Source organism: Ursus arctos, chromosome X (genome assembly GCF_023065955.2).
Source record: "Ursus arctos isolate Adak ecotype North America chromosome X, UrsArc2.0, whole genome shotgun sequence".
Taxonomy (NCBI): Eukaryota; Metazoa; Chordata; class Mammalia; order Carnivora; family Ursidae; genus Ursus; species Ursus arctos.
The window spans coordinates 120,778,988-120,805,119 of record NC_079873.1 but is presented as its reverse complement, the minus strand read 5'-3'; the positions used below and the strand labels follow the sequence as shown (position 1 = coordinate 120,805,119).

The 26,132-nt window shown below is 41.8% G+C and overlaps 2 protein-coding genes across 3 annotated transcripts in view; one reads left to right on the top strand and one right to left on the bottom strand.

Annotated features, from left to right (window-relative positions):
• STK26 (serine/threonine kinase 26) overlaps positions 1-6,591 on the top strand; it is a 51,556-nt gene extending 44,965 nt beyond the window's left edge. Inside the window, exons 7-12 of the mRNA XM_026520601.4 lie at positions 360-545; positions 1,695-1,843; positions 2,893-2,986; positions 3,431-3,493; positions 3,576-3,712; positions 4,810-6,591. Coding sequence (XP_026376386.1) covers positions 360-545; positions 1,695-1,843; positions 2,893-2,986; positions 3,431-3,493; positions 3,576-3,712; positions 4,810-4,834 — 654 coding nt within the window. The 3' untranslated portion in view covers positions 4,835-6,591. The remainder of the gene's footprint in view (positions 1-359; positions 546-1,694; positions 1,844-2,892; positions 2,987-3,430; positions 3,494-3,575; positions 3,713-4,809) is intronic.
• A 1,234-nt stretch (positions 6,592-7,825) lies between these two features.
• Positions 7,826-25,889, bottom strand: FRMD7 (FERM domain containing 7). 2 transcript variants are annotated; one of them, XM_044391640.3, is made up of 8 exons: positions 25,636-25,889; positions 17,504-17,618; positions 17,172-17,319; positions 14,245-14,340; positions 12,700-12,863; positions 11,037-11,105; positions 10,826-10,901; positions 7,826-9,753 (listed from the first exon to the last, which is right to left on the bottom strand). In XM_044391640.3, the coding sequence occupies exons 1-8, from the start codon at positions 25,655-25,657 to the stop codon at positions 8,671-8,673; spliced, it is 1,773 nt and encodes a 590-aa protein (XP_044247575.2). In that variant the 5' UTR covers positions 25,658-25,889; the 3' UTR covers positions 7,826-8,670. The 2 variants fall into 2 exon arrangements, with proteins under 2 accessions (XP_044247575.2, XP_057171083.1); XM_057315100.1 differs by having other exon boundaries at positions 7,854-9,753; positions 17,504-17,615; positions 25,636-25,717.
• Positions 25,890-26,132: the final 243 nt, after the last annotated feature.

Genomic DNA, 26,132 nt, shown 5'->3' with positions numbered 1-26,132 from the left:
TTGTCTGCTTTATTCACCACCTGAATCCTCAGTGCCTAGAATGTGGTGCCTGGCAAAATGTTAGGGAATTTGATAGTTTTTTTTTAAATAAATGAATTCAATTAATAAAAATTTATTACATTCACATAACATTTCTTGAGGCACTTTATTTTTTTTAAGATTGATTGATTGATTGATTGATTTCCTCTCTACCCCCAATGTGGGCTTGAACTTGTGAGCCCAAGATCAAGAGTCACATGCTCGTCTGAGCCAGGCACCCCTCTTGAGACACTTGAATATCATGTGACCCACAGGCTATTTCATGGCAGTCTGTTGGAATGGAATTTCGAGCTAATACTTTTTCCTCTCTCTTATGTCAGGCTGACATTTGGTCATTGGGAATCACTGCTATTGAGCTAGCCAAAGGAGAGCCACCTAACTCTGATATGCATCCGATGAGAGTTCTGTTCCTTATTCCAAAAAACAATCCTCCAACTCTTGTTGGAGACTTTACTAAGTCCTTTAAGGAGTTTATTGACGCTTGCCTGAACAAAGATCCATCATTTGTGAGTATATATTGCTATTACTACTGTTTGGTTTTGATTATTAAGTCTGTATAAGCGAATGTGGTTTTTCTACAGTGAGGAATACAGTGCATGTGAAAATTGTCTAAGATCCGTCTAGGAACTTGGTTCTTCCTTCTCTCTTGCTAATTCTGTTCAGTTCTTAACAAGATCCTTACTTCCTTTTCTCCTTCCCCTGTATCTTTTTCTCTTTCTCGTGGTCGCTAGCTCCTTCCTTATTCTGTTGATCATTTCTTATTTCAGAGGGCAAGAATGTGAGAAATAAAGTTCCTGCTATAGGAAGTCATTATTAAAGAACATGTGTAACTATCCACAGGGATTTTTATTCAACTGTGTTTTCATTTTTCATGAAAAGTGATGTGTGTGTTTCACTTTTTTAAAATTTAATGTTGAGAAATTCCAGCATATGAAGTTGTATGCTTTTACTGAAGTCTAGTGAACTCCACTCATTTACCTGACAGATTTGATCACAGTTGCTTTACTGTTTCTAAAATAAAGCTGCCTGGTGACTTCTAGAAGCTAGAAGTATACAAGAACTAAGCTTTAATGTAACTGTTTTTAAACTGAGAATGAATATTCTGATATTAATCAAACCCTAGGGGAGAAATAGCCCCCCACAGCACCTGGTGTTTGCATTTAGATGCACCATGAATTAATGTGTGATGAAGAAAGGATTGATGTGGGGATCATATGATGTGTGCAGATGATAGTAAAGCTACAGCCTTGCTAGTTGTCATCCATTTTTTCAACTTACAGTAAATATAAGAAGAGTATTTGAAAGCACTATGTTGAAATGTTTTTAAATTTTTAACTGATTTTCAAAATCCTGCCATGTGTTTCTCTGCTTTTGTGAGGGTCCTGCCTGCCAGTTTGGGGTAGGTAGGCCACCTTTTTGCCCACTGGGCTTGAACAAATTGGTACCAAGGTAGTAAATTTAACTGGGTTGCCTTGAGCCACTTTAAAAAGTAGAATTAGCTGTGTGTTGCCCTACAGCATTTTAGTTGTCCTCATGTTTGTAGACCTACTTTTCAGATGTACCTTTTCTGCTTAATAATTGAAATAATTTTTTACCACCCCTTGCAATCATAAAGAGCCTAGAAGTATTCATGCGTTCTTCATATTTCTCCCTAGCGTCCTACAGCTAAAGAACTTCTGAAACACAAATTCATTGTAAAAAATTCAAAGAAGACTTCTTATCTGACCGAACTGATAGATCGATTTAAGAGATGGAAGGCAGAAGGGCACAGTGATGATGAATCTGATTCCGAGGGCTCTGATTCGTACGTACAAATCATTTAATTTTTATGTAGGCAGCCCATTCTAATGTTGCCTGTCTTTTAACTACTATCCACTATGCTTTCTCTAGCATAAAATATAAACCTCATTTTAAAATTTTACTGTAAAAACCGTGGAAGTCTTTTAAAATCACAGTTTGTGGAGTATAATGAATTTGGAAACGGTTTTTCTTAGAAGTGAATTGCTCTAGTTGTAGATGGTCTCGGTCTAACCCCTAGTGGATACTTGAGTATATTACAAAATTTTGGAACAAGATTCAGTTAAAAGTTAAGTTTGCCCAGAGTGGTAAGGGGCTATGTCTTCTCATACTTTGGGGAAAACCTGAAAAATCCTTCTGGAGAACTGACCTCCAGGTCTTTCCTACCCCTTGGCCACGTACTAAACTGGGATCAGACTGATAGATTTAAATATTCATCTATGTATGATTTCCACCCCCCTAAAAAAGTTCCACTGTTTTTCTAACTGCAGCATTCGCCTTTACATCTTAGATTCTAAGTCCATAACTTAATGTAGACCAAGGAAGTCTGTAGGTTACACCAGAATTTACTCTTCCACTGGCCGAATTGGCACAAAGGCAACACGAAATTTCTTTCACTAATACTCTCAGAGTCCTGCATTTATGAGAAATTGCCCCACTTTTGAAAAGAATCAAAAATACCAGGATGATTTTTGTGCCCTGTTGTAATGGTTTGTTGGCCATGGCTGCCCGTGAAAGTAGCCCGTGGAACTTTAAAAAAAAGAATCAAAAGCCACACTTGAGGAGATCCTGATGCGGTCAGTGGGGAGGGTGGGGGCAGGCCTTTATTTATGTGGTAAGAGGTCTCCACATGCGATTCTGATGCACACTTAGGAGTTGAGGACCACTGCTCTTCTTCTTCAGTAGATTGTAGTATCCACCTGAAACTGAGATCGAATGCTTTTTTATACTATGATTTTTTATATATTGGAATAACTCTTCAGAGTCTGGCTGCATTGATTTGGTATTTTCACCAAGCTTAATTACTTAGGAATGTATTTTGAACCATCTCTTTAGGGAACCCACCAGCAGAGAAAATAATACTCATCCTGAATGGAGCTTTACCACCGTGCGAAAGAAGCCTGATCCAAAGAAACTACAGAATGGGGCAGTATGTGCATGGCGATGATCACTTCCTCTCAATAGACTCTTCAGACTAATGTAGTGAGATTATGATGGCCAAAAATTATTAGAATTTAATACCCCTAAATGCCCACCTACCTCACTGTATCCACAGTATGCTTCATTAGTCATTAATTTTGAGCCAATTAAGTAAAGGTCTATGGAGGTCGTTTAAGTGGCCATCGGCATGTTTTTAAATGCAAGTTACCTAGACATGCATAAACCCAGTGTAATTGTGGATATCTATCTGTTGTAATCCTAGAGGTTAGAGACCTTCTGGATAATGGATGGGTGGGAAGGAAGCATGGAGACGTGCCTTATATTGGCTCTTTTGGGAGGGAGGTTTCAAATTAGTGCTCGCTTGTTACAGAATAAGAAAACCATGACTTACTGTGTTAATTTCATGTGCATAATCTGTATTATTTGTTCCAAGGAGCAAGATCTTGTGCAAACCCTGAGCTGTTTGTCTATGATAATCACACCTGCGTTTGCTGAAGTAAGTATGGATTCATTAGCTTTCAATATCTATGTTAAGAAGTCTAGTAATTTTAAATGTTATTGCTATTGATCTTTCTCAGCTTAAACAGCAGGATGAGAATAACGCTAGCAGGAATCAGGCAATTGAAGAACTTGAGAAAAGTATTGCTGTGGCCGAAGCCGCCTGTCCTGGCATCACGGATAAAATGGTGAAGAAATTAATTGAAAAATTTCAAAAGTAAGCTTGAAATGTCATGTAAGAAATTATTTTGACATTTTCTGTGGGATGTTTATGATACAATGTGATCACCTTGATTCAGTCATTTCAACTATTCACTTCTTAATAGTTGTATGTTTAAAACTGTTTTGTTTGTTGCCCATCTTTAAACACGAGCTTTTGGAATTGTTATCTTCGAGCATTACAAAGTACTTTTCCCGCTGCAAGAAATGGCCTGTTTTGTTTATTTCTCCTTTGCCTGCTAGTAGGGGTATAGACGAAAGGTCTCGGAGTTTATTTTTATTTGGGCCCTTGTAAATACCATTTAGGAATGCTTTCATTCTTGCCACTACCCTCATCACACCACTGTTCACATAGTTTCCATTGCTAAAGTTCTTAGATTTAGCCCCTGTAAGAAAAGTTAAGGGAGGGATTTTAGGTAGGTCCTTATGATTGACTTCAGTTTCCACACTGTCTCAAATTGTTGGTTTAACTTTGTTAAGTCATACAGTTAATGTTTAAGTTCTCTTTTGAAACCAGACTTTTGTATGCGTGCACAAGCATACACACAACTCCTTAGCTCCAGCAGAATAAAGCAATACTAATTCTAGTCTCAATCCCATTATATCGCTTCTCGGTGCATCTTTCTACTTGTTTGTATTTGTGATGGCACTGGGATCAAGTTGGAGCAAACTACATACTCTTCTATCTGATGAAGCCTATTTGTCCTCATACACTAAAGCTCCTCTTCAAAATCCCTTAGATTTTCATGGACAACTTCCCGCTCTTTTCCAATTTGCAAACAAATCAATTGGAGGTTGTCAAATCAGATATGGAAGGGATTTTGTTTTTAAGTGGGCCCCACACGGAGCCTGAACTCACCACCCTGAGATCAAGACCTGAGCTGAGATCAAGAGTCAGACGCTTAACCGACTGAGCCACCCAGGCGCCCCTACAGAAGAGATTTTTGAACTTCTTTATATTTTAACGTCTACCTGATGAGATTCAGTAAAAGAGTTTAGTTTGCTGAATCAGTACCTTTACTGCAGAGTTCATACAGATGAGGAATATAAATATGTGTAGTTGTATATCGGTTTAAGTTTTTCTTCATTTTATAGGTGTTCAGCAGATGAATCTCCCTAAGCAACTCCTTATTATTGGCTTCTGTTTCATACGGACCCAGAGAAACCCACCAAAGCTACTTCAAGCTTAACGATGCTTAACTCATGAGCTCCATGTGCCTTTTGGATCTTTGCAACATTGAAGATTTGGAAGAAGCTCTTCAACTATTTTGTGATGGTGTTTATCATTTTATATTTTAAAGAGATTATTTTGTAAGGAATATCTTTTAATACTATAGTTTCACCTGTATTCTACTAAATGTTGAGATACAGTTTTGCTTTTAGGTATCATTATTACTTAAGTTACTGGGATGAATACCTCTCATGTTTTGATCTTTAGTTAAATGTACACTCATGAAACATACAGGTCTTTCAAAGTCATCCTAAGTACTCAACGTACTCAAAACACTTTAAAAAAAAAAACACGAGCATATTCTAAAAATGACTATTGGTGGGGAGGTGAAAACAAGTCATATCTTCTTAAAAGGGAAGTTTTTAATAAGCTCTTGGAAACGAAACCTGAAAAGTATTGACTCCCTCTACCGAGTTGGGATGATTTTCCGGGTAGCTCAATGACGATCTCATTTGAGAGCCCTGTGTTTGAAGCATTTATAGGCAACATGTAGCAACAGAGGTACCTCTTGGTGTGCAGTATTGACCTTCTCTTGCAGAAGAGGCAGTTAACCCTTATTTAACGTGGTTGGAAATTTAAAGCAATACTAACTAGCCAAGTATGGATTTTTGGTGATACTGGAGGAATTAGTCAGGCTTTGTTTTTAAAATCTTCAACTCATAGCGCATATTATATGCTTGGATTTGGGGAGCTTAAGTAAAAGCTGATAATCATGTGATTAAGTACCTGATCAACAGGTATGAATATAACTTACACCAGCATATTTTCGTCATGGTAGTGAGATGTCCTATAAACTATTTATACATTTTTGTTCTTCATAATTATCCAGTACATAAACATCATATGTTCATTTTTGAAAGGGTATTTAAGTAAGCATTTTCTAGTTCCTATGAAAATAACCATAGTACAGGATGATCTGTGTCCGTACAAAAGTTAAGTTAGACTGTACAGTTAATTTTCAGTTATATTTATGGTACTGTTACATGGGTAATACCTTTTTTCTTTTAAGCCCAGTATATATATTATGCCTGCCTAAGTTCTGAACTGAGGCTATATTTCAGTAGTTGTAGAATTATTGATATTAATTAGTTTTGGTAGTTAACGTTTTATTGTTTGGATCTGCACAGTTTGGTTTTTGCACAGAAGTCATTTCTAAAAATCGGAATAATTGCCAAATATTAGAAGAAAGGTGTTCTTCAAGTAAAGAATACAGTTTTTAGTCAAAGTGGCCATTACCTCTTCTCTTTCTGTAATAATACAGACACTTGAATAAGTTGTGGTCATGTCATATGCCAAGAAAGTTCTTTTCATTGGTGCCTATACTGTAACAATTACTTTTAACGCATTGTATTTTGAAGTAATGGTTCAGTTGAAATTTTCTCCTGCTATGTGACTGAAACGCAATTACAGTTTATAATCTGTAGAGGTCTAGAACTAATTTTGCAACTCATATCATGGTTTGAATGAGTATTTTTGTAAAAGCAAAAGCAACGAATTTATAAATGGGTTATTTGGAACTTTACAACACAGCTGTATCATTGGTAGGAATTATATTGCTTATTCATTAGAGTTATTAGTCCTGTAAACTGTTTCTAGCATACTCCAGTGTTGTGGGGGGTTTAAAAATAAATATTTAAATTTCATGGTCCTCAGCATTTGTTTTCTTGAGGTGGGGGTATGGGGCGGAATTTTAATTGTTTCAGATTTTGTCTCCTCTGCCCTTTAATTTGTTGTTGGAACTTTAACACCAACGTCTCCATTGGAAACTAGAAGGTATTCTTCAGATTTAAGCATTGATTATAGCTACAGTGCATATCTGTGCCCGTCCCAACAAAATTACTGATAGAGTCCTCTTTCATTCAGAAATGCCGTAGGTTAGACAGTATGTTGTGTGGTCATCCTAACTATAGTTTTATTAGGAAATCATATACAGATTTGAACCCTGTAGTTCTCTGGGGAAAATAAATTTCACAAAGACTTCCAGAAATCGAGATGAGAAAGAGCATATAAGCCTAAAGGATTTTGAGATTTTCCTAGAGAAAAGGTCAAGGATGAACTTAGTATAGCTCTGAGGATCTATAGGATTAACATATAGGTCACTGGGCTTCAATATATTCTTATTATTAAATTGCTTTTTTACATTCATGTTACTGGGTAGGATTCTAGGAGCAGGGAAGAATGTGCTAGAATGTGGGAAAGGGCTATAGAAAGGTATATTAAAAGGAATTTTTCTGATGTAAGGACTAGGAAAATAAGAACGATGCAAGCTATATATACATTTATACATTTTATATATGTATGTATAGCTTGCTTATGGGGTGCCTGGGTGGCTCAGTCAGTTAAGTGTCTGCCTTTGGCTCAAGTCATGATCCCAGAGTCCTGGGATCAAGCCCCCTGTCATTGGGCTCCCTGCTCAATGGGGAATCTGCTTCTCCCTCTCCCTCTGCCCTTCCCCCTCTGCTCCTGCTCTCTCACTCATTCTCTCTCTCAAATAAATAAAATCTTTAAAAAAATAGCTTGCTTATATAATTGCATCATTTCTTTGAAGTCAGTAGCTACCATTATCTTGTAAATATGTTGTACTTAACATTAAAATCAATAAACAAAGTGCTGAAATGGAATACAGTACCTTCCAGGGGGAATAGTGGGGAAATTCTGAATGGGTCAAGAGTAGAATCTTGGTTCATGAACACAGTCTGGTTTTAGCACTATCCTTTTTCTCATCAGCCACCCCAATTCTACCACTTCTCCCTCCCTGACTCTACATTTTCACCAGCCTCCTTCCTTTTTCTTGTTCTCTGTCGCTTCCCTTAGTAATAGACCAGAACCAATCATTTCTGAAACTGACTAAAACAAAATGAAGATCATACTTGCAACTTATTTTTTTTTAATAAATGGATTTCCATCACTCTTTATTAAAATACCATCCATCTCATTTCCTTACCTACATACATGCAATAAGAGATGGCAAAAAATAAAGTCTTGCAGGAGAAAGTAGATAAACCAACATGTTAACTTTTATCTGTCATGACATATAATAGTAGAGTAGAGAAGTTAGAGGTCAAACGTCATAATATCTTCATCGGGCATATACTGGCTTTAGAAATAGATTAATTCATGAATTTCCAGGGTGTAGAATTCTTCCAAATCCTAGATGCGTTATAAGCTTGTATTCTGATGAGAGGATCTATGCCACCATCTTGTTCCTGAGGTACAGGAGGGCCATGCTCCCCCTAATATATGTTATAAAAATTGAAGTCTTTAACACATAACGGGACCATTTTTACTAGAACCTTTAGTCATAGTATGGTTTAGGAACAAAATGACCAACACAGTCACAATCTACTAAATCACTAAAGGACATCAGGGGCCAATGATATGCCAGCCCATACTGTCACCATTATTCAGTGTTGAAGAGCCTGAACTTTATCGATAATGTCTCTGTGGGGAAATGTAAAGCAGAGATGACAAATAGCCACCTCGCCCCACCATGGCTCTGGTGAGGAGAGGGTATATTCCAGAGTCCCTTCAGAGGAAACTGAAGAGGGGAGCTTGAGGAACGAGGCAGCCGCTGGATCTTTCATAAGCTAGGTGCCCAAATGTAGGCAATCCCCTTAATAGCAATGAATGGTAACTAAGAAAATGGTTTGTGCAGAAGATTCCTTATTTTTTACCTAAGTTGGCAACATGGACCTGGCCCAGAAATGTTCAGTGAGTTCACACTTTTAAGCTAAAAAGTAATTACATGGTTTTAGCAAAGTCCTGTCTTCAGCAGTTGGCGTATTGAAAGAAACACCTTCATCCTCTTCATCAAGCTGCAGACTACCAGAAGATAAGCGGATTCTGGCCATGGGTGACCTTATTCCTTTGCCATACAAAGAGTAGTAGTCTGGTTTAAGAATTTCTGATTCCGAATCACTGGATTCACTAGCTACGTACCTTTCTGCTGCTCCCTGATCCATCAAAACTGTTGGAAACTCCTGCTCTGCAAACATATATGTAAAAAGGTCAGCTTTACGACTCAGAGTAGGACAAGGCCCTAAAGGTCTAAATTCGGACCCAAAAGGAAAACGGATCGTTTTCATGTCTGATTGGCTCTGGGATCGTTTCGGGGTGTGCTCTTGAATGCTATATGCAAACGCATCTTCTAAATTTGGGTCTTCCGCTTCCAGATCTATGTTGATGTTGCTCCTACCACTAGTCCTGGCCATAGCTTCTTGGAGTTCTTGACACTCTTGCTGAAAGCTCTTCATTCTGACATTCCTTGGGCTTCTTTTGGCTGGCTTCATTGCAGTGGGCTCTAGACAGCTGTCTGGCCTTTCCCTTTCCTCTGCCATGACTGGAGACCGTTTGGGCACCTGGGGTGGTCTGTCCACATAAAAAAAGACTTGGGGAGGCATAATATCGACCTGCTGACCAGTACAAGGAATATAGGGCACATCTGTGTAAGTTAGCTGCCTTGCTGGACTCACTTTGCTTGCAAGGCCAGAAGATGTACTCCTGTGATTGTCAGCAAACTTACAGCTCGGTTGGAAGGAGCTCAGAGGACCCCTTTCCTCAAAGTAGTCTCTGGGATCCGGGTCAGTACTAAAGACAGGGTCTGTATAAATAAAAGGGAAAGAGGAACTGCTTTGGGACTGATGTAACAGTGTGGGATCTGCCTCTGGTTTGGAACGCTCCAGCTCAGCTGCAAACGTCACCTCCACTGCTGAGTTTCTCCTCCTACTGTCTAGCACCGGCTCTGATGCGTGCACTCCATTCACATTTCGGTAATACCCACCGCCGTACGCCAGTCTCAAATCTTCCACCTTGAGAGAGAGGATATGTTGGTGAAAGAAGAGAAAAGCCATTTGGTTGGGGTGGGGGTAGGGACCTAAACTCGCCTTGAATTTCACAAAGGTATTTTTCACAAGGTCATTTCGATCCATGTTCTATTCCAAGGTTGATGAATGTATACAGAAAGGGAAATACCTTGTACCATGTCCCAATCCATGTGCTAAAAAGTATACACGACAGTCTTTCTCACTGCCATTCCACTCCCTGCCTCTGAGTTCCCCATGCACTTCAGCTGACGTGGTACTTCAGGCAGGATGGTTTAGTGGCTCATTTATAAATGAGCCAGGGGTTCTGCCTTCTGGCCCTGGCTCTGCTGTGTGATCTTAAGGCAGGTCTCCTCACCTCCCCGCTCCGGCCTCCTCCCTATTCTCTGTAAAATGGTGGGAAGGAGCGTATGAATGGCACGAGAGGGTCATATGTTAGATGGCACCTTCCATCATTATACCTCCGTGAAGCCTTTGAGATAAAAACTGCCTATGATTTGAATGAAGACGTGAGAGTTTGTGAGACCTATAATTTTTTAGGGAAAGCAAAAGAAAAATAATTAACGTGGTTAATGCTTATAAAACTCAAATGAAGCCATTATCTCTCACGGTTCCAGGAGAACAGCACTTTGTTCTTAAATTAAGTGACAAAATTACACAGCAAGAGTACTTTAAAACGTTAACCCAAGACCTTAGAGTTTCCTCTAAGCCTTAAAATTTTTCATTAGGTAAAAAAAAAAAAAAGAAGAGCTTTTAGTTTTAAAAATTCAAAGCCATAGAAATGCATTTGGAGCCTCATTTTGCATGATGTTAGCAATACAAGTTGCAATTTAGAGATGTGCCGGATCCTTTCAGTCCATAAGGTACACACGAGTGGTAATTTATTAAATGGTCTTCTATTGGCTGGAAAGACTGAGCTGACAGACCTCCTGGGGAGGCTAGCCTACTCAGAGTCGCCTTTTTACACACTGGGAGATGCTGGCAGAATCAATGCTTAAAAGCATTTGACATGCAGATGCAGTCCACTTATCTAAGAAGAAGGGATTTTCAGGAATCTTACTTGTTTTGACACATCAGAGAGGAGGTCCGGTGAGGACCTGCATTGTCGCTCATGGTACTGAGATGGGTAATGTTTCCTGCAATCCGCAAACAGAGAAGGAATTGAAATGGCCTGCAGGCACATACAGAATACACAGAAATCTCTACATTCAGCTTGAAACCAACATGAGTGAGAGAGAGAGAGAGAGAGAGAGAGAGAGAGAACTGTGTACCTCTCAAATGGCAAGCTCCTCAACCTCCCTTTCTTTCCATATTCCAAAAGCTGCCGTTGGGTTCTTCCGCTGTGATAAAGAATGATACAAACATTTTATTAACACCACTCATAAGCCAGTAGGCTACTAAAACTCCAAAGCTACATTTACTGTTGAAGTCAAGAGTCCCAATGAATGGCATCCGCCATGAATCTTTGACCATCACAGTAATGATACTACCCGCTTTTCCAACTATCAGGACTAGAGCAACCTCCACTACTCAGAACCCAGAAGATTTTTAAAAGCTTCGGAACAGGACTATATCACAGTTAAAAATTCTGGCCTTGAAAAAGAACTTTCCTATAAAGTTTTTTCCTATAAAGGCCTTTTCCCCACCTGCAAATTTACACACAATTTCTTTTTTTTTTAAGATTTTATTTATTTATTTGACAGAGATAGAGACAGCCAGCGAGAGAGGGAACACAAGCAGGGGGAGTGGGAGAAGAAGAAGCAGGCTCATAGTGGAGGAGCCTGATGTGGGGCTCGATCCCAGAACGCCGGGATCACGCCCTGAGCCGAAGGCAGACGTTTAACCGCTGTGCCACCCAGGCGCCCCTACACACAATTTCTAATAAGGCTATTTATCTGGTTTCCCAATTCCTGACAGAAGAAAAACAACTAACTAAACAGTAGAAGGGGTTTGCTCCAGCCAGACAGACACCAGCAAAGAAAGCCAGCTGACGGCTGGGAGAAACACAAGAGCCAAAAAAGAAATCAGGAAAAATAATAAAACCCAAAAAGTCTGAGCCATTTATCACTGAGGTGCAGGGACTGACGTGCCTCCCCCTCCCTCACCCAGGCCATGCCTCGCCCTCCCCCCAGGCCATCACTGTACCACAGCTGCCTGCAGAGGGTAAGTGATGTTTATAATAGCTCCAGTCATCAAGAAAAGGGCAAAATATGCTCAGTATCATCTGTTTAAGAAGGCGGGGATTTGTAAAATACATTTTGGAAAAAGTCCATCAAAAATATATATGTTTTTACAATCTCAGTGCTTACTGAGGCGGGCTTCCACTATTTGAAAATCCCCTATGGGAAACATTTAGAAGGTGTTTTTTGTTTTTGTTTTTGTTTTTTAAATCTTAGCTAAGAGTTTTGAAGCCTTCTTCCAAGAAATTCCTAGGCTGGTGTGTTCGCGTAAAAACGAGATCTTATTTTGACCTTGCTTCCATTCCTCTAAAGTGTCACCTGCCGGGAGGAGCCTCTACTGCCGTATTGCTCAGCGTTCTGCCTCCCTTAGCTCCTCCAAGGCTGTCTCCCCAACTATCTCTCACGCAACCACCACCAAAGCTGAGCTTTCCTTTCCATGGCTTGCATATAAGTTGTGATGTAAGGAAAACAATAGGTTCATGAAATATATCTTCTCAAACAGCATAAGTGACCCCCCCATCCTTGCTGATATTCTGATCTGGCCCCTTAACTAGGGTGCTTCCCTCCTCCGCATCTCCCTGTTAGGAAATATTGACCTCATGTGTCATACAGAGAAGGAGCAGTAAAGGGGATCACCCTTTAAGTGACTGAGATGGATTCTTCATTGCTTCTAGAATTCAACGCCTTCCACTGCCTGCCATGTTACTGAAAAGAAGTTGTGTGTACAGTTTGCCTACGTGCAATATTTCATTACCTATAGCGGAAACTGGAACCCTTGCTGCACAGTAGGGTTTTGGGCTTGGATTTGGGCTCTTCAGAAAGTCTGAAGAAAGCATGGTACTCCACACAGGTCTTCCAGAAAGCCTTGCAGGCATCTCGGCTGGCCATGGTGAACTCCAAGGTGTCCTTGCACAACACCTGTGTAAACCAATTTCCATCAAACCAAACATCGTTCAAGACTATCAAAGAACTTCGAATTTCAATGCTTTCCAAACTATTGGTCCAGGGGCCCATGCAGCTTCTGATTTTCCACTTGGCTCCCTATGGACTTCACACCTACTAAAACCAAATGATTGGCAACCTTCCGAGGAATAGACAGGGCCACTGCTCAAAAACAGAGCCTTCTCTGAGAAACCAATCTCGCTCTGCAGCCCCCACACCTCAAACGCTTTTTTACCTCCTCTTCTCTGCCAGGAACATTTTTATGAAGTTGTAAATTAGGTTAAAATGAACATCAAAGGACATCCTTTCAAGGTGACAAGAAGTTATAAATGACCAACAGGAGACGGGGGGGGGGTGTGGGAGGCGATTTCCTTACAGATGGTAGGCTTTATAGGATGATTACATGTATGGGAGTCTTTCTAACATACCAGCTAGAAACACTTTGTCCTCCCTCTGCTGCCTTGTTCTACGATGCTCTGTATTGCTCATTTGGAATACCCTAATCTGCTCTAGGGGAGCTTACTTAACCTTCCAGACCTAAAGTTCAAGTTTTCCCCATCCCCCACCCATTCTATGACTGCCATTCGCGCATGCGTGCATGCAGCCCTGTTTTCTGCTGAGCCACTCTTCCCTCCTTCCTTTCCAGGTTCCTGCATGCAGCCCTGGGATGCTCCCCGAGCGTCACACTGGAGACAGTCTCCTGAACTGCTCAAACGAACACTTTTGTGTAAGGCTAAGATCCAGAGAATGAAGCCCACACTACTGCATCTTCTGTAGGTTAAAAAATGAGTAGATGCACATGTTTCACTTCCTTTAGAGTCACAAAAGAACGTCCTTTCTAGGACCTTTGTCTTACTCTGTACAATGCAGCCTTGACCAATAAGAGCTGCTTTTGCCTAATCTATGCCCACCCCCGACCCCCCCAACCTGCTTTGCAAATAGTAGGTGTTCAATTATTTGGCATGTACTCAGTGTTCAGTTATTTTTGCTTAAGGAAAAGAGATGAAAATATAAAATGGGGCAGGTAACAGCAAATAAACATATCCATAGTCCTAGATCTCGTCACTTCCATTTGACTTATCAAATCCCTGAAAAACAAATGGTTTTTAAGGAGACTTGTCTTTCATTCCAGCCACCCCGTTTTCCTACTAGTTAATTCATTCTGAACTGCCAATAGGGTTTCTTGGTGTTTTGCCTCGAGCAAAAATATGACTAACGCTCTGGTTTATTTATGTAGAGGCAAAAGAGGGAGTACATCACCCATAGCTTTCACCACTCACATTCAGACCATTTGCTGAAACAACCAAGAAATCCCAAGTGAACAGAAAGCAAAAGAATTTATTAGAAAGCTACTTACCAAGATGTTGGCATGAAGTTTGATGAGAAAATGCTTTCTCTTAAAACTCAACTTGCGGATTTTTGCCCAGTTGAAAGTATTGATCTTTGTATTTCCCTGTAATGACACGCATGGCAGATTTCAAGGTGAATGTCAGCACAAGCTGGTTTGGAAGACAATGAGAACCTGTTAGAAAATGTGCTTCATGCATGGGACCATCCTACCTCTTGCACAGACTGGTCCTGCCGTACTAGGTAGAAGCTGCGGCCAAAGAAGGTATTCCAGGGGGACATAAGACTGCTCCAAAATGCAAGCAAGAAGGGGTATGCCTGGGAGAGGTTTCCAGCCAGGATAGAGAGGTCACGGGAGGAAGGGATGACTACTGTAGCTTCTCTAACTGCACCCCCTTCCAATGTTTCCCGATTCAACTGCCACCCCATTTACTCAAACACCCTCCAGAACTCCTCACTGCATGCACCATCAAGTCTAAACACGTTTGGCTGGGGTGTCCTGCCTCAGCTTGTATTGAACACTCAGCCTTCTTTCCCACTGATTCTAGAAAACACCCTTCTGTCCAACCCTATACCTTCCCTCATTCTCCTTACCCAGAATTGCCTTCCCCACAGTCAAGCTGTCTTGCCAGTCTGGTAGCATCCCCTCTAAAATATTCTGTATAACTATCCATTTCTAACTCCTCTGAACTCCTTGGGCTCTTCTGGACTGCCCAAACCATTTAGCTCTTTTGGGTGGTTGGCTGGTTGGTTGGTCGGTCGGTTGCTTGATATTTGTTTGTTCACATGGTCCAAAAATCAAAGGTATACAAAAAATATATACATCGAGAGGTCTCGCTCCCAACACCATCACTCCTATCTCTGTCCCTCTGTACCCATCTACCCATTCTCTATGGGTACCCACATTTATTAGTTTGTTATGTATACTTGTCACGCAACTTCAGGTAGATAGGATATATTAGCTTTTGATTACTTACTGACTGATATTGATCACTAGTGCTCTGGTCTCTCCAAATAAATTATATCTTAATGACCTTAGCCATAGGTCGTGCTTAATGTTAGTTTTTTTTTTTTAAAGATTTTATTTAATTTGACAGAGACAGCCAGCGAGAGAGGGAATGCAAGCAGGGGGAGTGGGAGAGGAAGAAGCAGGCTCCTAGCGGAGGAGCCTGATGTAGGGCTCGATCCCAGAGTGCCGGGATCACGCCCTGAGCCAAAGGCAGATGCTTAACGACTGCGCCACCCAGGCAGCCCTTAATGTTAGTTTGTTGATTGTTTCATCTGTGTGCCCTTTGTCTGGAATCCCTTCCCTCACCTGCCAACCCTATCTCTTTGTTTTTGGGTTTTTTTTTTTTTGAGACCCCTTTATTTTATTTTATTTTATTTTATTTTATTTTATTTTATTTTTAACCCTATCTCTTTGATCTGGACAACTTCCTCAGGTCTTGGCTTAAATTTTTTAACTTTATTTATTTACTTATTTTTAGTAATCTCTACACCCAGCATGGGGCCCGAATTCATGACCCTGAGATCAAAAGTTGTAAGCTCTTCCAGCTGAGCCAGCCAGGCACCCCCTTAGCTTAAATGTTAAACCCCTTTCACACATGTTACCTTAGCACCCCATATTTCTTAGAGCACAAATACATGGCATTTGTTTAAAATTACTTGTTTCATTGTCTGTCTTCCCCCTATTAGAATGCAAGGTCTGTGGGGCACCCGGGTGGCTCAGCCAGTTGAGCGTCAGACTCTTGATTTCGGCTCAGGTCATGATCTCAGGGTGCTGAGATGGAGCCCTGCATCAGGCTCTGCACTCAGCAGGGAGTCTGCTTGAGGATTCTCTCTTCCTCTCCCTCTGCCTCTGCCTCTCCCCCTGCCTGTGTTCTCTCTCTCTCAAATAAATAAATAAATCTTTTTTTAAAAAAGGAAAGACTTTGTAGAATACAAGGTCCGTGAAGTCAGGATCCCTCCTGCCTCCCTGTGCAGCTCTAGCGTCTGGCACAGGGTGGCTGTACTGTAACTACACTGACGGAAGGACACGTGAATGAATAGTTGCTGCCCGACTCTGTAAATACGCTGAAACCCAATGAACTGAACAGGTAAGCCAGATGAATTGCATAGTATGCAAATCATATCTCAATAAAGCTGGTTTTGTTTTTTTTAGAAAAAGAATAATGCAATACTGAACCCCATACAAAGTACTCAGTATGCAAGTATTATTCGACTGGGTTTGGGGAGGGACAAAATAGACTGGCTACGTCATTCCACACAGTCCACAGAAGTACTCACCCTGGAAGAGCTCACAACTCATGCGATGGCCTTGCTCCCCTCTCCTTCCCCATTTTCTCCCACGCAGTAGGAAATGGCAAGGACCGATGGGGGCTGGGGGGGGTGGGCAGTGGTTAGAGTGGAATGGGTTAAATTGCTTCCTGGGGGAAGACCTATGCCTGTGACCCATTGGGTCTTTTGCCCACCTGTGTGACTCGTGTTGCAAAGTTTACAACCCGAAACATGAGAAGGCCGAGATTCTTCGAGGCAACTCTACACCTGACCTGTTTATGACTTAACTTCAGTGTTCTAATTTGGTCCTTTTGGGTTGTTTCTGGTGGATTCGGACAAGGTGAGTGCACTTGGTGTCACAGCCTAAGCTTTTAGGATGCCAAAATCCATATTCGTATTTAGGGTCTAAAAGTTCCAAAGGGCCTCTTGACTTTCTCTTTCCACCATGCCGGCCCGATCGAATGTGTGAGCTCCTCAGAGTCAAAACAGTCAGTCAGAGACCACAAATGGAAGGAAGCAAAGCACATTGAGGGGAGAAGACTGACCCTCCCTTTCTGGCTGGTGGTGAGACTGAGGGGTGAGGTCACATCAGGAACCGACACCAAGTTTGAGCCAAGATAACGCCCAAAGCTGCAGGACGTGAAAGGAAAGAGTTGTTACCCGTAACACCAGTACTCCCATGTGAGCGACAGCCAGGTGGATCTGCGTGCCTTCGCCGTCACTGGCGGGGTGAGGCCTGATGCCGTACATATCCAGCTTCCTCGCTATATCCAGTAGCAGAATGTCAGATTCAGCTGGGCTCCTGCCACTGCAAAGAATTTATGAGCCTAATAAATGCAGAAAGAATGACACCTCCACCCTAAGGGCTCCGTAAGGAGCTCAGCGTTTTCCTGAGCCCAAAGCTTCTCTGACTTAAGGACTTGCTTTTAAGAGCCTGTCCCCAGCTTTCGTGTTCCCTGCTGGTGGAAGCAGGTGCTAGCTGAGGTACTCACACGTGCTTCTGATGAAAGTGCATGATCTTGCTCTCTAAACAGTCTTGGTTCGGTAAGTAGCGGGTCTGTTCCAGATGTTTCTTATCTGTTTCTTCATGAAAGTCTCCCAGTTCTGCTGCATGGCAGAGAAGTGACATTTTTCACATCAGCATTGAGGAGTTTTAGCAATGAAGCACTCAGCAGACCCTCTGACCTCCCCCACACAGCCCTTTCTTTGCAGCCAGTGTGGCCCTAGGCCCCCCACTCCATGCTTTATATGTATGTATGTTTCAGGATGGGGGAACTAACTGGGTCTTTTATCAAATCAGAACCAGTGGGTTGCTATAAAGCCTCAGTATAGTAAATCACAGGCACAGTGTAGGTCTTAAAGACTCCAGGATCACCGAGGAATATTTCATTAGTTCCTTCTTTCACACTCTGTTTATGATCTTTTTCTTCTCACCAGTCCCTATGATGGGTTGAATTGGGTGTCCCCCCACACCCCGCTCAAATTCGTATGTGGAAGTCCCAAACCCTGTACCTCAGAATGTGACTGTATTTAGAGATAGGGCCTATAAAGAAGGGATTGAGTTAAAATGAGTCAGTAGGGTGGGTCCCAATCCAATCTGACTAGTGTCCTTCTAAGAAGAGGAAATTTGACCCTGCAAAGGGACACCAGGATTGCAGGCACGCAGAGGAAAGAGCAGGTGAGGAAGCAACCAGAGGGCAACAATCTGCAAGCCAAGCAGAGAGGCCTCAGAAGAAACCGAAGCTGCCGACACTTCAGTCTTGGATTTCCAGCCTGCAGAACTGTGAGAAAATGCATTGCTGCCATTTAAGCCACCTAGTTTCCTGTATTTTGGTAGAGCAAACTAGCAAACTCAGGCGGGCCCCTAATCTCACTCCACCCAGATTGTACATTATCAGAAAAGGAGACTGTAAGCGCCAAGGACAATGCAAGCCAGCCACAGCCATTCATCACTCTGGACGAAACGAGTGTAAAACCCCAGCTATCTGGAATCCCCAGTAAATGAATCACTCTGGAAATCATTCTGGCTTTTCCGAATCACTGGCAGCTTAGCCCTGATCATAATCTGCTCTTTTCTAGATGTCTCCAGTTTACTGTTATAACATCTGTCATAGCACGATGTCGCAGAGGTGATTGGGGTATACAGGATTATCTGCCCCTGCAGTTAATGGCTTCAAAATGTCTTGAGTTTTGAATTATTGTGTCTTCTTTATAATTTTTACGCCCTTTTCCTCTCTGTCAGATTGATATGAATCACTTCCTGGTTACTGACTTCTCCTGAAAAGGTCTCCCCACTTGGTTGTAATTATGACTTCTAACTGAGAACCTAGATAGCCAAAACTATTAGCATTTTATGTATTGTAATAGTAAATACATTCTCCATGGAATCCTGTGACTAAAATATATGGACATGAGACACTGATTTTGAGTGCTGGAAACTTACTTCCTCTTTTCTCTTGATTTTTCTATTACATTTTAGACAGATGACATGCTCATTGACATGCTCATGACAGATGAGGTATGTACATATATTTTTAAAAAGTCACATTATAATGAAAATCCTCATACAACAAGCTTTTTTTTAGGGGCGCCTGGGTGGCTCAGTCGTTAAGCATTTGCCTTCAGCTCAGGTCACGATCCCAGGGTCCTGGGATGGAGCCCTGCATCGAGCCCTGCATCGGGCTCCCTGCTCAGCAGGAAGCCTGCTTCTCCCTCTCCCACTCCCCCTGCTTCTGTTCCCTCTCTCACTGTGTCTCTCTCTATCAAATAAATAAAATCTTTTAAAAAAAACAAGCTTTTTTTTTAAAAAAAGGCCAAATCAATGGCTTTTTAACTTATTTTTCGCTAAAATTGATAAACATACAAATCTCATTAAAACACACTCAGGCCCATATGATTTCACTGATTAATTCTATCAAATATTCAAAGATATGAAGACAAATTCTTCACAAACTCTTCCAGAAAATAGAAGAAGAAATACTTACCAATTCATTCTATGAGGCCAGTATTACTCTGATACCCAAACCAGACAAATTCATCACAAGGAAATTACAGATCAATACACCTCATGAATACAGAGGCAAAAATCCTCAACAAAATACTAGTAAACTGAATCCAGCAACATAAAAAAAGGATTATACATCATGACATAGCAGGATTTATCCCACGATTGCAAGATCAGTTCAACACGTGAAGATTAATTAATGTGATATACTATGTCAATAGAATAAGGGACAACAAAAAACATTATCATTTCAAATGATGCAGAAAAACTTTGGAAAAAATCCAACACCATTTCATGATTTAAAAAAAATAAACATGCAGGGGCACCTGGGTGGCTCAGTCGGTTAAGTGTCTGACTCTTGATTTCAGCTCAGGTCATGATTTCAGGGTCATGAGATCGAGCCTCGTCCAGCTCCACACTGGGCGTGGAGCCTGTTTAAGATTCTCTCTTTCCTCATCTCTCTCTCTCTGTCCCTCACCTATCCCCCTGCTCTCTCTCTCTCTCTTTCTCTAATTCAAAACAAAAATATAATAATAAAATTTTTTTTTTAATCCAAGAAACAAGGAATAGAGGGGAACTTCTTCAACCTGATAAAGGTTATCTATGAAAAACCGACAGCTGGGGCGCCTGGGTGGCTCAGTCGTTAAGCGTCTGCCTTCGGCTCAGGGCGTGATCCCGGCGTTATGGGATCGAGCCCCACATCAGGCTCCTCCGCTGGGAGCCTGCTTCTTCCTCTCCCACTCCCCCTACTTGTGTTCCCTCTCTCTCTGGCTGTCTCTCTCTGTCAAATAAATAAATAAAATCTTAAAAAAAAAAGAAAAAGAAAAACCGACAGCTAACATCATAATCATACTAAATGGTGAGAAACTGAATACTTTCTCTTATGACCAGAAACAAGACAAGGATGTCTGTTCTTGCCACTTCTATCCACCATTATACTAGTAGTCCTAGTCAGTGCAATTAGTCAACAAGAAAAAAATATCAGAAATTCGCACTGAAAAGGAAGAGATAAAACTGTCTTGTAGTCAACATGATCGTGTGTGTGGAAAATCCTAAGGAATCCACAAAAACCTCCTAAAATATAGGAGTTCTTCAAGGTAGCAAAATAGAAGATCAATATACCAAAAGTACTTGTATCTGCATACACTAGCAATGAACAATTCAAAAATGAAACTAAGAAAGTTCCATTTACAATAGCATCTAAAAAAACATAAAATGCTCAGGAATAAATTTAACAAAAAGATGTATAAGGCGTGTATACTGATGATTACAAAACATTGCCGACAGAAATTTTTTACAGATCTGTATAAATGGAGAGACATTTTGGGTTCACGCATTATAAGACTCAATATTGTTAAGCTCGTAGTTCTGCCAAAATTGTTCTATAAATTCAATGCAATTCCCACCACATCTTTTACTAGAAATTGATAGATGATCTGAAAACTGACATGGAAACACACAGGAAATAACCAAAGCGAATTTGAAAAAGAAGAATGAAGTTGGAAAATACATACTTCCCTATTTCAAAACTTAATACAAAGCCACAATAAATAAGACAGTGTAATAATTGCATAAGGGCATATAGATCAATGGAACATAATTAAGAATCCAGAAATAAGCCCTTACATTAATGGTCAATTGTTTTTTTAAAAAGAAGCCAAGACAATTCAATGGGGGAAATGATAGTCTTTTCAAAACATGGGGAAAATGGACAACCACATGGGAAAAAAGATGAAGTCGGGTCCATACTTCACAACATACACCATATGAGCAGACAAAAAAATAACTCAAAATGGGTCATATAACTAAATCTAAGAGGCAAACATGCAAAGGCTCTAGAAGAAAACAGGAGAAAATCTTTGTGACCTTAGGTTAGGCAAAGAGTTCTTAGGTACACCGAAAGCACGATCCACTAAAACATATTGAGAAAGGGGAATTCTGCCAAAATTAAAGACTGTTCCACTCCGAAAGCCAGGATTAAGAAACAGAAAGTCAGGCCACCAAGCTGGGGGGAAATTTTTCAAATTACATATCTCATAAATGATTTTTAATCAGAATATATAAAAATCTGAAGCGCCTGGCTGGCTCCGTTGGAACAGAATGCAACTCGATCTCAGGGTCGTGAGTTTGAGCCCCACGTAGAGATTACTTAAATAAATAAACTTCAAAAAAGAATATATAAAAAATATCTCAAAATTCAATAAGAAGACAACAATCCATTTGAAAATGGGCAAAACAGCTGAAAGGCATTTTGCCAACAAAAACGTAGGGACTGTTAATAAAGAGATGAGAAGGTGCACCACATCATTACTAAGTGCAAATTACAATTGCCGCGAGATAGCTCTTTATACCCACTAGAATGGCCACAACCAAAAAAAAAAAAAAAAAAGATAATACCAACTATTGGTGAAGATGTGGAGAAACTGGAAATGTGATACATTTCTGGTTTTATTGTTACAATTTGGAAAACAGTTGGGCAGTTTCTTAACATTTTCAACATAAATTTACCTTAAGATGAGGCAATTACCCTCCTAGGAATCTATTCAATAGATACTAGAACATGTCCAAACAAAGACTTGTACATGAATGTTCATAACATCATTCATATTAGCTAAGCTGGAAACAATCCAAATGTCCACAATCAAGTACATAGATGAACCAACTGTGGTATGTCCATAAAATGGAATATTACCCAGCAAGAGAAAGGAACAAACTGCTGCGATTCATGCTAGAACATGCATGAATGTCAAAACTATTATGCTGAGTGAAACGAAGCCACACAGATGCAAAAGACTATGCATTTTATCATTCTGACCGAAATGTCTAGAAAGGGCAAATCTATAGAAACAGAAAGTAAATTAGTGGTTACTGGGGCTGAGTGTGGGAACAGAGAGTCACTGCAAATGGGCCCGAGAAGTCTCTTGGCGTGATGGGAATGTTCTAAAACTGGATTGTGGTAATGGTTGCACAATTCTGTAAATTTACAAAAAAACTGTTGAGTTGTAGTCTTTAAAAGGGTGAATTTTATAAGTAAATTATACCTCAATAGAACTGTTTTTAAAAATAAATTAGAGGGGTGCCTGAGTGATGCAATCGGTTAAGTATCTGACTCTTGATTTTGGCTCAGGTCATGATCTCAGGGTCCTGAGATCCAGCCCTGCATCGGGCTCCCTGCTAAGCTGGGAGTCTGCTTCTCCCTCTCCCTCTTCCTCTACCCCTCCCTGCCCCCACTCATGCCCTCTCCCTCTCTCTCTCTCAATTAAATAAAATCTTTAAAAAAATAGACACATACACACACACACACACACACATCAACCCTACTGTTTATTAAGCACAAGACCCTGACCCTATGTTGACTCTAAGAAAACACAAGAACACATAAGACTGTGCTGGTTTTTCACTCCATGCAAGACTATGACAATTTAGGAAGAGACCTACAAAACACAAATGAGTAAATATCAGCAGTAAAAGAAGGTAGCAAATGTTATGAGCATCTTCACTGTTACCACGCTGGCTCAAATTACCAACATCTCTCTCTACTGTAACAGCCTCATCTCTGGTGTCCCCTCATTAGGTTTTCATCCTGGCAGCCAACATGTTCCCATTAAAACCTAATTCAGATCGGGGCGCCCGGGTGGCTTAGTCGCTAAGCGTCTGCCTCCGGCTCAGGGCCTGATCCCGGGGTCCCAGGATCGAGCCCCGCATCGGGCTCCCTGCCCTACTGGGAGCCTGCTTCTACCTCTCCCACTCCCCCTGCTTGTGTTCCCTCTCTCACTGGCTGTCTCTCTCTCTGTCAAATAAATAAATAAAACCTTTAACAAAAAAAAAACAAAAACAAAAACAAAAAACCCAATTCGGATCATCTCATACCTCTGCTTAAAATGCATCAATGGTCTCCCATTTCATGTAATGTTCTAGGCCTTTAATAGGCTTCTAAGGACCTCCACGATTACTGTCCCCCACCTCCCAGTTCCAGCCAGCCACAAAGCCTGCTTAAATGTTTCTTGAATACTCCTGGCACACTCCCACCACAGGCCCTTTGCACAGGATGTTCTCTCTACCTGGAACAACCTTACAGCAGATTTCTGCAAGGCTTGCCCTCTCGCCTCCTCCAAGTCTTTGTTCACCTGTCATGTTCACAGTGAAGCCTACCCTGACTACCTTATTGAAAAATTCAGTACCCCCCCCCAGGATTCCCCATCTTCCTTCCATATGTGATTTTCTCTGATGCACTTATCACCTTCTAACATACGTTATAAATTTCCTTATTTCGGTTATTATCTGATTGTCCTCCACCGCCAACATGTGAGCTGCAGGAGAGCAAGGCATTGTGTCTGTTCAGTTCGCTGCCACGTTCCCTGTGCCTCTAACAGCACCTGCCATGTGGTAGGGCGAATGACAAAGAAGTTACTAAGAGCGTTCATAAAAGGGATGTGTAGGAGAGACAGGCAGATGAGGTCAGCGTATGGAGATTCTTGAGTGCCTACGACATAAATAGCGGATGAATGAATACATGAGCAAACGAACGAGCCGCCTGCTGGTGCTCTGCACACTGCCTTAGCACCCAGTGACGGGCATGGTGAGGCGTGGGACTCACTGAAACTTTAGATTTTTCCCTACGGAGAGAACTTGTATTGACAAAAGAGCCTCTAGAAAAGCTCAAGTCCTCTGTGCTATGCCTGAAACGGCCACTAGGGAATGCCCAAATCCATAATGCTCAGCTGTTAGCAATGACACTGGGCTCCCCAACAGGCATGAGAGGCTGTTGGGGAGCCCCCGTCATTAACAGGCTGATAATAAAAAAGGATAAGTCTTCCCACATTGTTTCGTCTATCCGCCTTCCCCCGTGCCCCCCACCAGCCAAGCATTCAAATCCCATCAGTATGATGTGTAGCTTTCTGCCCCTCTTCTAAACAGACCCTATGCTTGAGCTGCATCTCTGCCTATCACTGCCTATCCAATTCCTATGTGCCCCTTTAAGGTCCAGCACAAAAGCCACCTCCAGAAGCCTTTTCCGATTACTATTGCTCTCACTCCCCGCTGCATTCGTTATATCCCAGGGGCTGTCATCACCTGTCCCAGTCAGGTGTCCATTGGTAAACACTGATTGAGACACTGTCCCTATCCAAGCACTTCATTCTGGTGTTCCCAGTGAAATCAGAAATCGACCAGCTCTGGCCTGTCAGGAAGGTCAGGGACAGAGGTCAACACCGAACTTGTGAAACAAGCTAAAAAATGACGTTATAATCCCGCAAAAGTGGTAAATAACAGCCTATTCTTGGAAGACCCCTCTAGAAAAGAGAGAGAGAGTCCACTGGCCATAGGAGACGAAATACTATCTCCAGCTGCCTGGACCCCGGCCTTAGGGGTGCAGGAGAAGCCTGGCCTGCCCAGCTTCACCCCCTCCCAAGCAGGCTCCCACCATTCCCGGGGTCTCCTTCTCCCTGCCTTCATGATTCAGCCTAGTCCAACTACTTGGCTGTCAGCAAATGGGGAACTCTAATAGACGCCTGGGGCCTTTTTCCCTTTTAGCCTCTTTCACCTGCTGTACTCTGTGTTTTGTTCTCCAAACTCATGATAAAGAGCAATGCAATAATCCCATCAAACATGACAGTGTGCTGCAGAAAGCCCGTACCAGAAATATATCCTGCGGCAAGCAGAGAATGGAGCTGGCCCCGCAAAATCCATGCCTGGACAAATGAGTCCAACCCAGCCCCTGGACAGCAAGCCCCTAGCGGGAGGGGGGGGGAGGGGGGGCACATTCACACGATGATAGAAGAAAATCGGCATTTACTTTTAGTCTACATAACCACTCCGTGAAAAGGTACTCTTGTCACTATTCTAAAGACTAGGAAACTGAAGCACAGACAGGTGATGGGACGCAAGCCTACAACAGCTAGAACATAGCAGGGACTGGATTTGGAATCCAAAGCTGAGAGACTATAATGTCCAGCCTCTTTCTACTGGCCCATGAGGATTCCATACACCTTAAGCAGGCTTTCTCTCCTCTGGAAGTCCTAACACAGGATGGGCACAAGCGGGGGGGGGGGGGGGTGCTCTGCTCCTTTGCTCGGTTCTCTATCTGCCTAACAGGCCCCGAAGCCGACGTCTGCTACTTACATTGTAGGATGTGAGATACCATCAACGCTGTACAGTTCTCACTGCATGGAAGCCTTCCTACAGCCAAATCCTTCTTTATTTGAAGAGTAAAAAGATACCTGAAAAGAAGTTGGGGGAAAATCTCTTGAGAAAGCAACAGGAACAAGAGAGAATCATTTCCCTTCTCCCCGATCCAAGAAGTTTCAAGAAAGAAACGGCGCCCCCAGACAGTGAGATGCCTTTTTGGAATGGTGACTAAGGCATAGGCTTTGCTTCAGCCCCAAGCCAGCACCAGACCACAGCTCAGCTGATCCAGCATTTTGGCAGGCCTCACAGCCATTAGGAATCACCCCGGTGAAATCCTCCCGCCAACTTGAGGGAGTTGGCCAATCATCCTCTCGTGGTTTCTGCCACGTAGCAAAGCCACATACCCAGCCCGAGAGAAAGGGAGATTCAGCAAGACCAAGCCCACTCGGGCCGCTCTGTTTACCAAATGCTATCAAGCACTCCCTATCAAA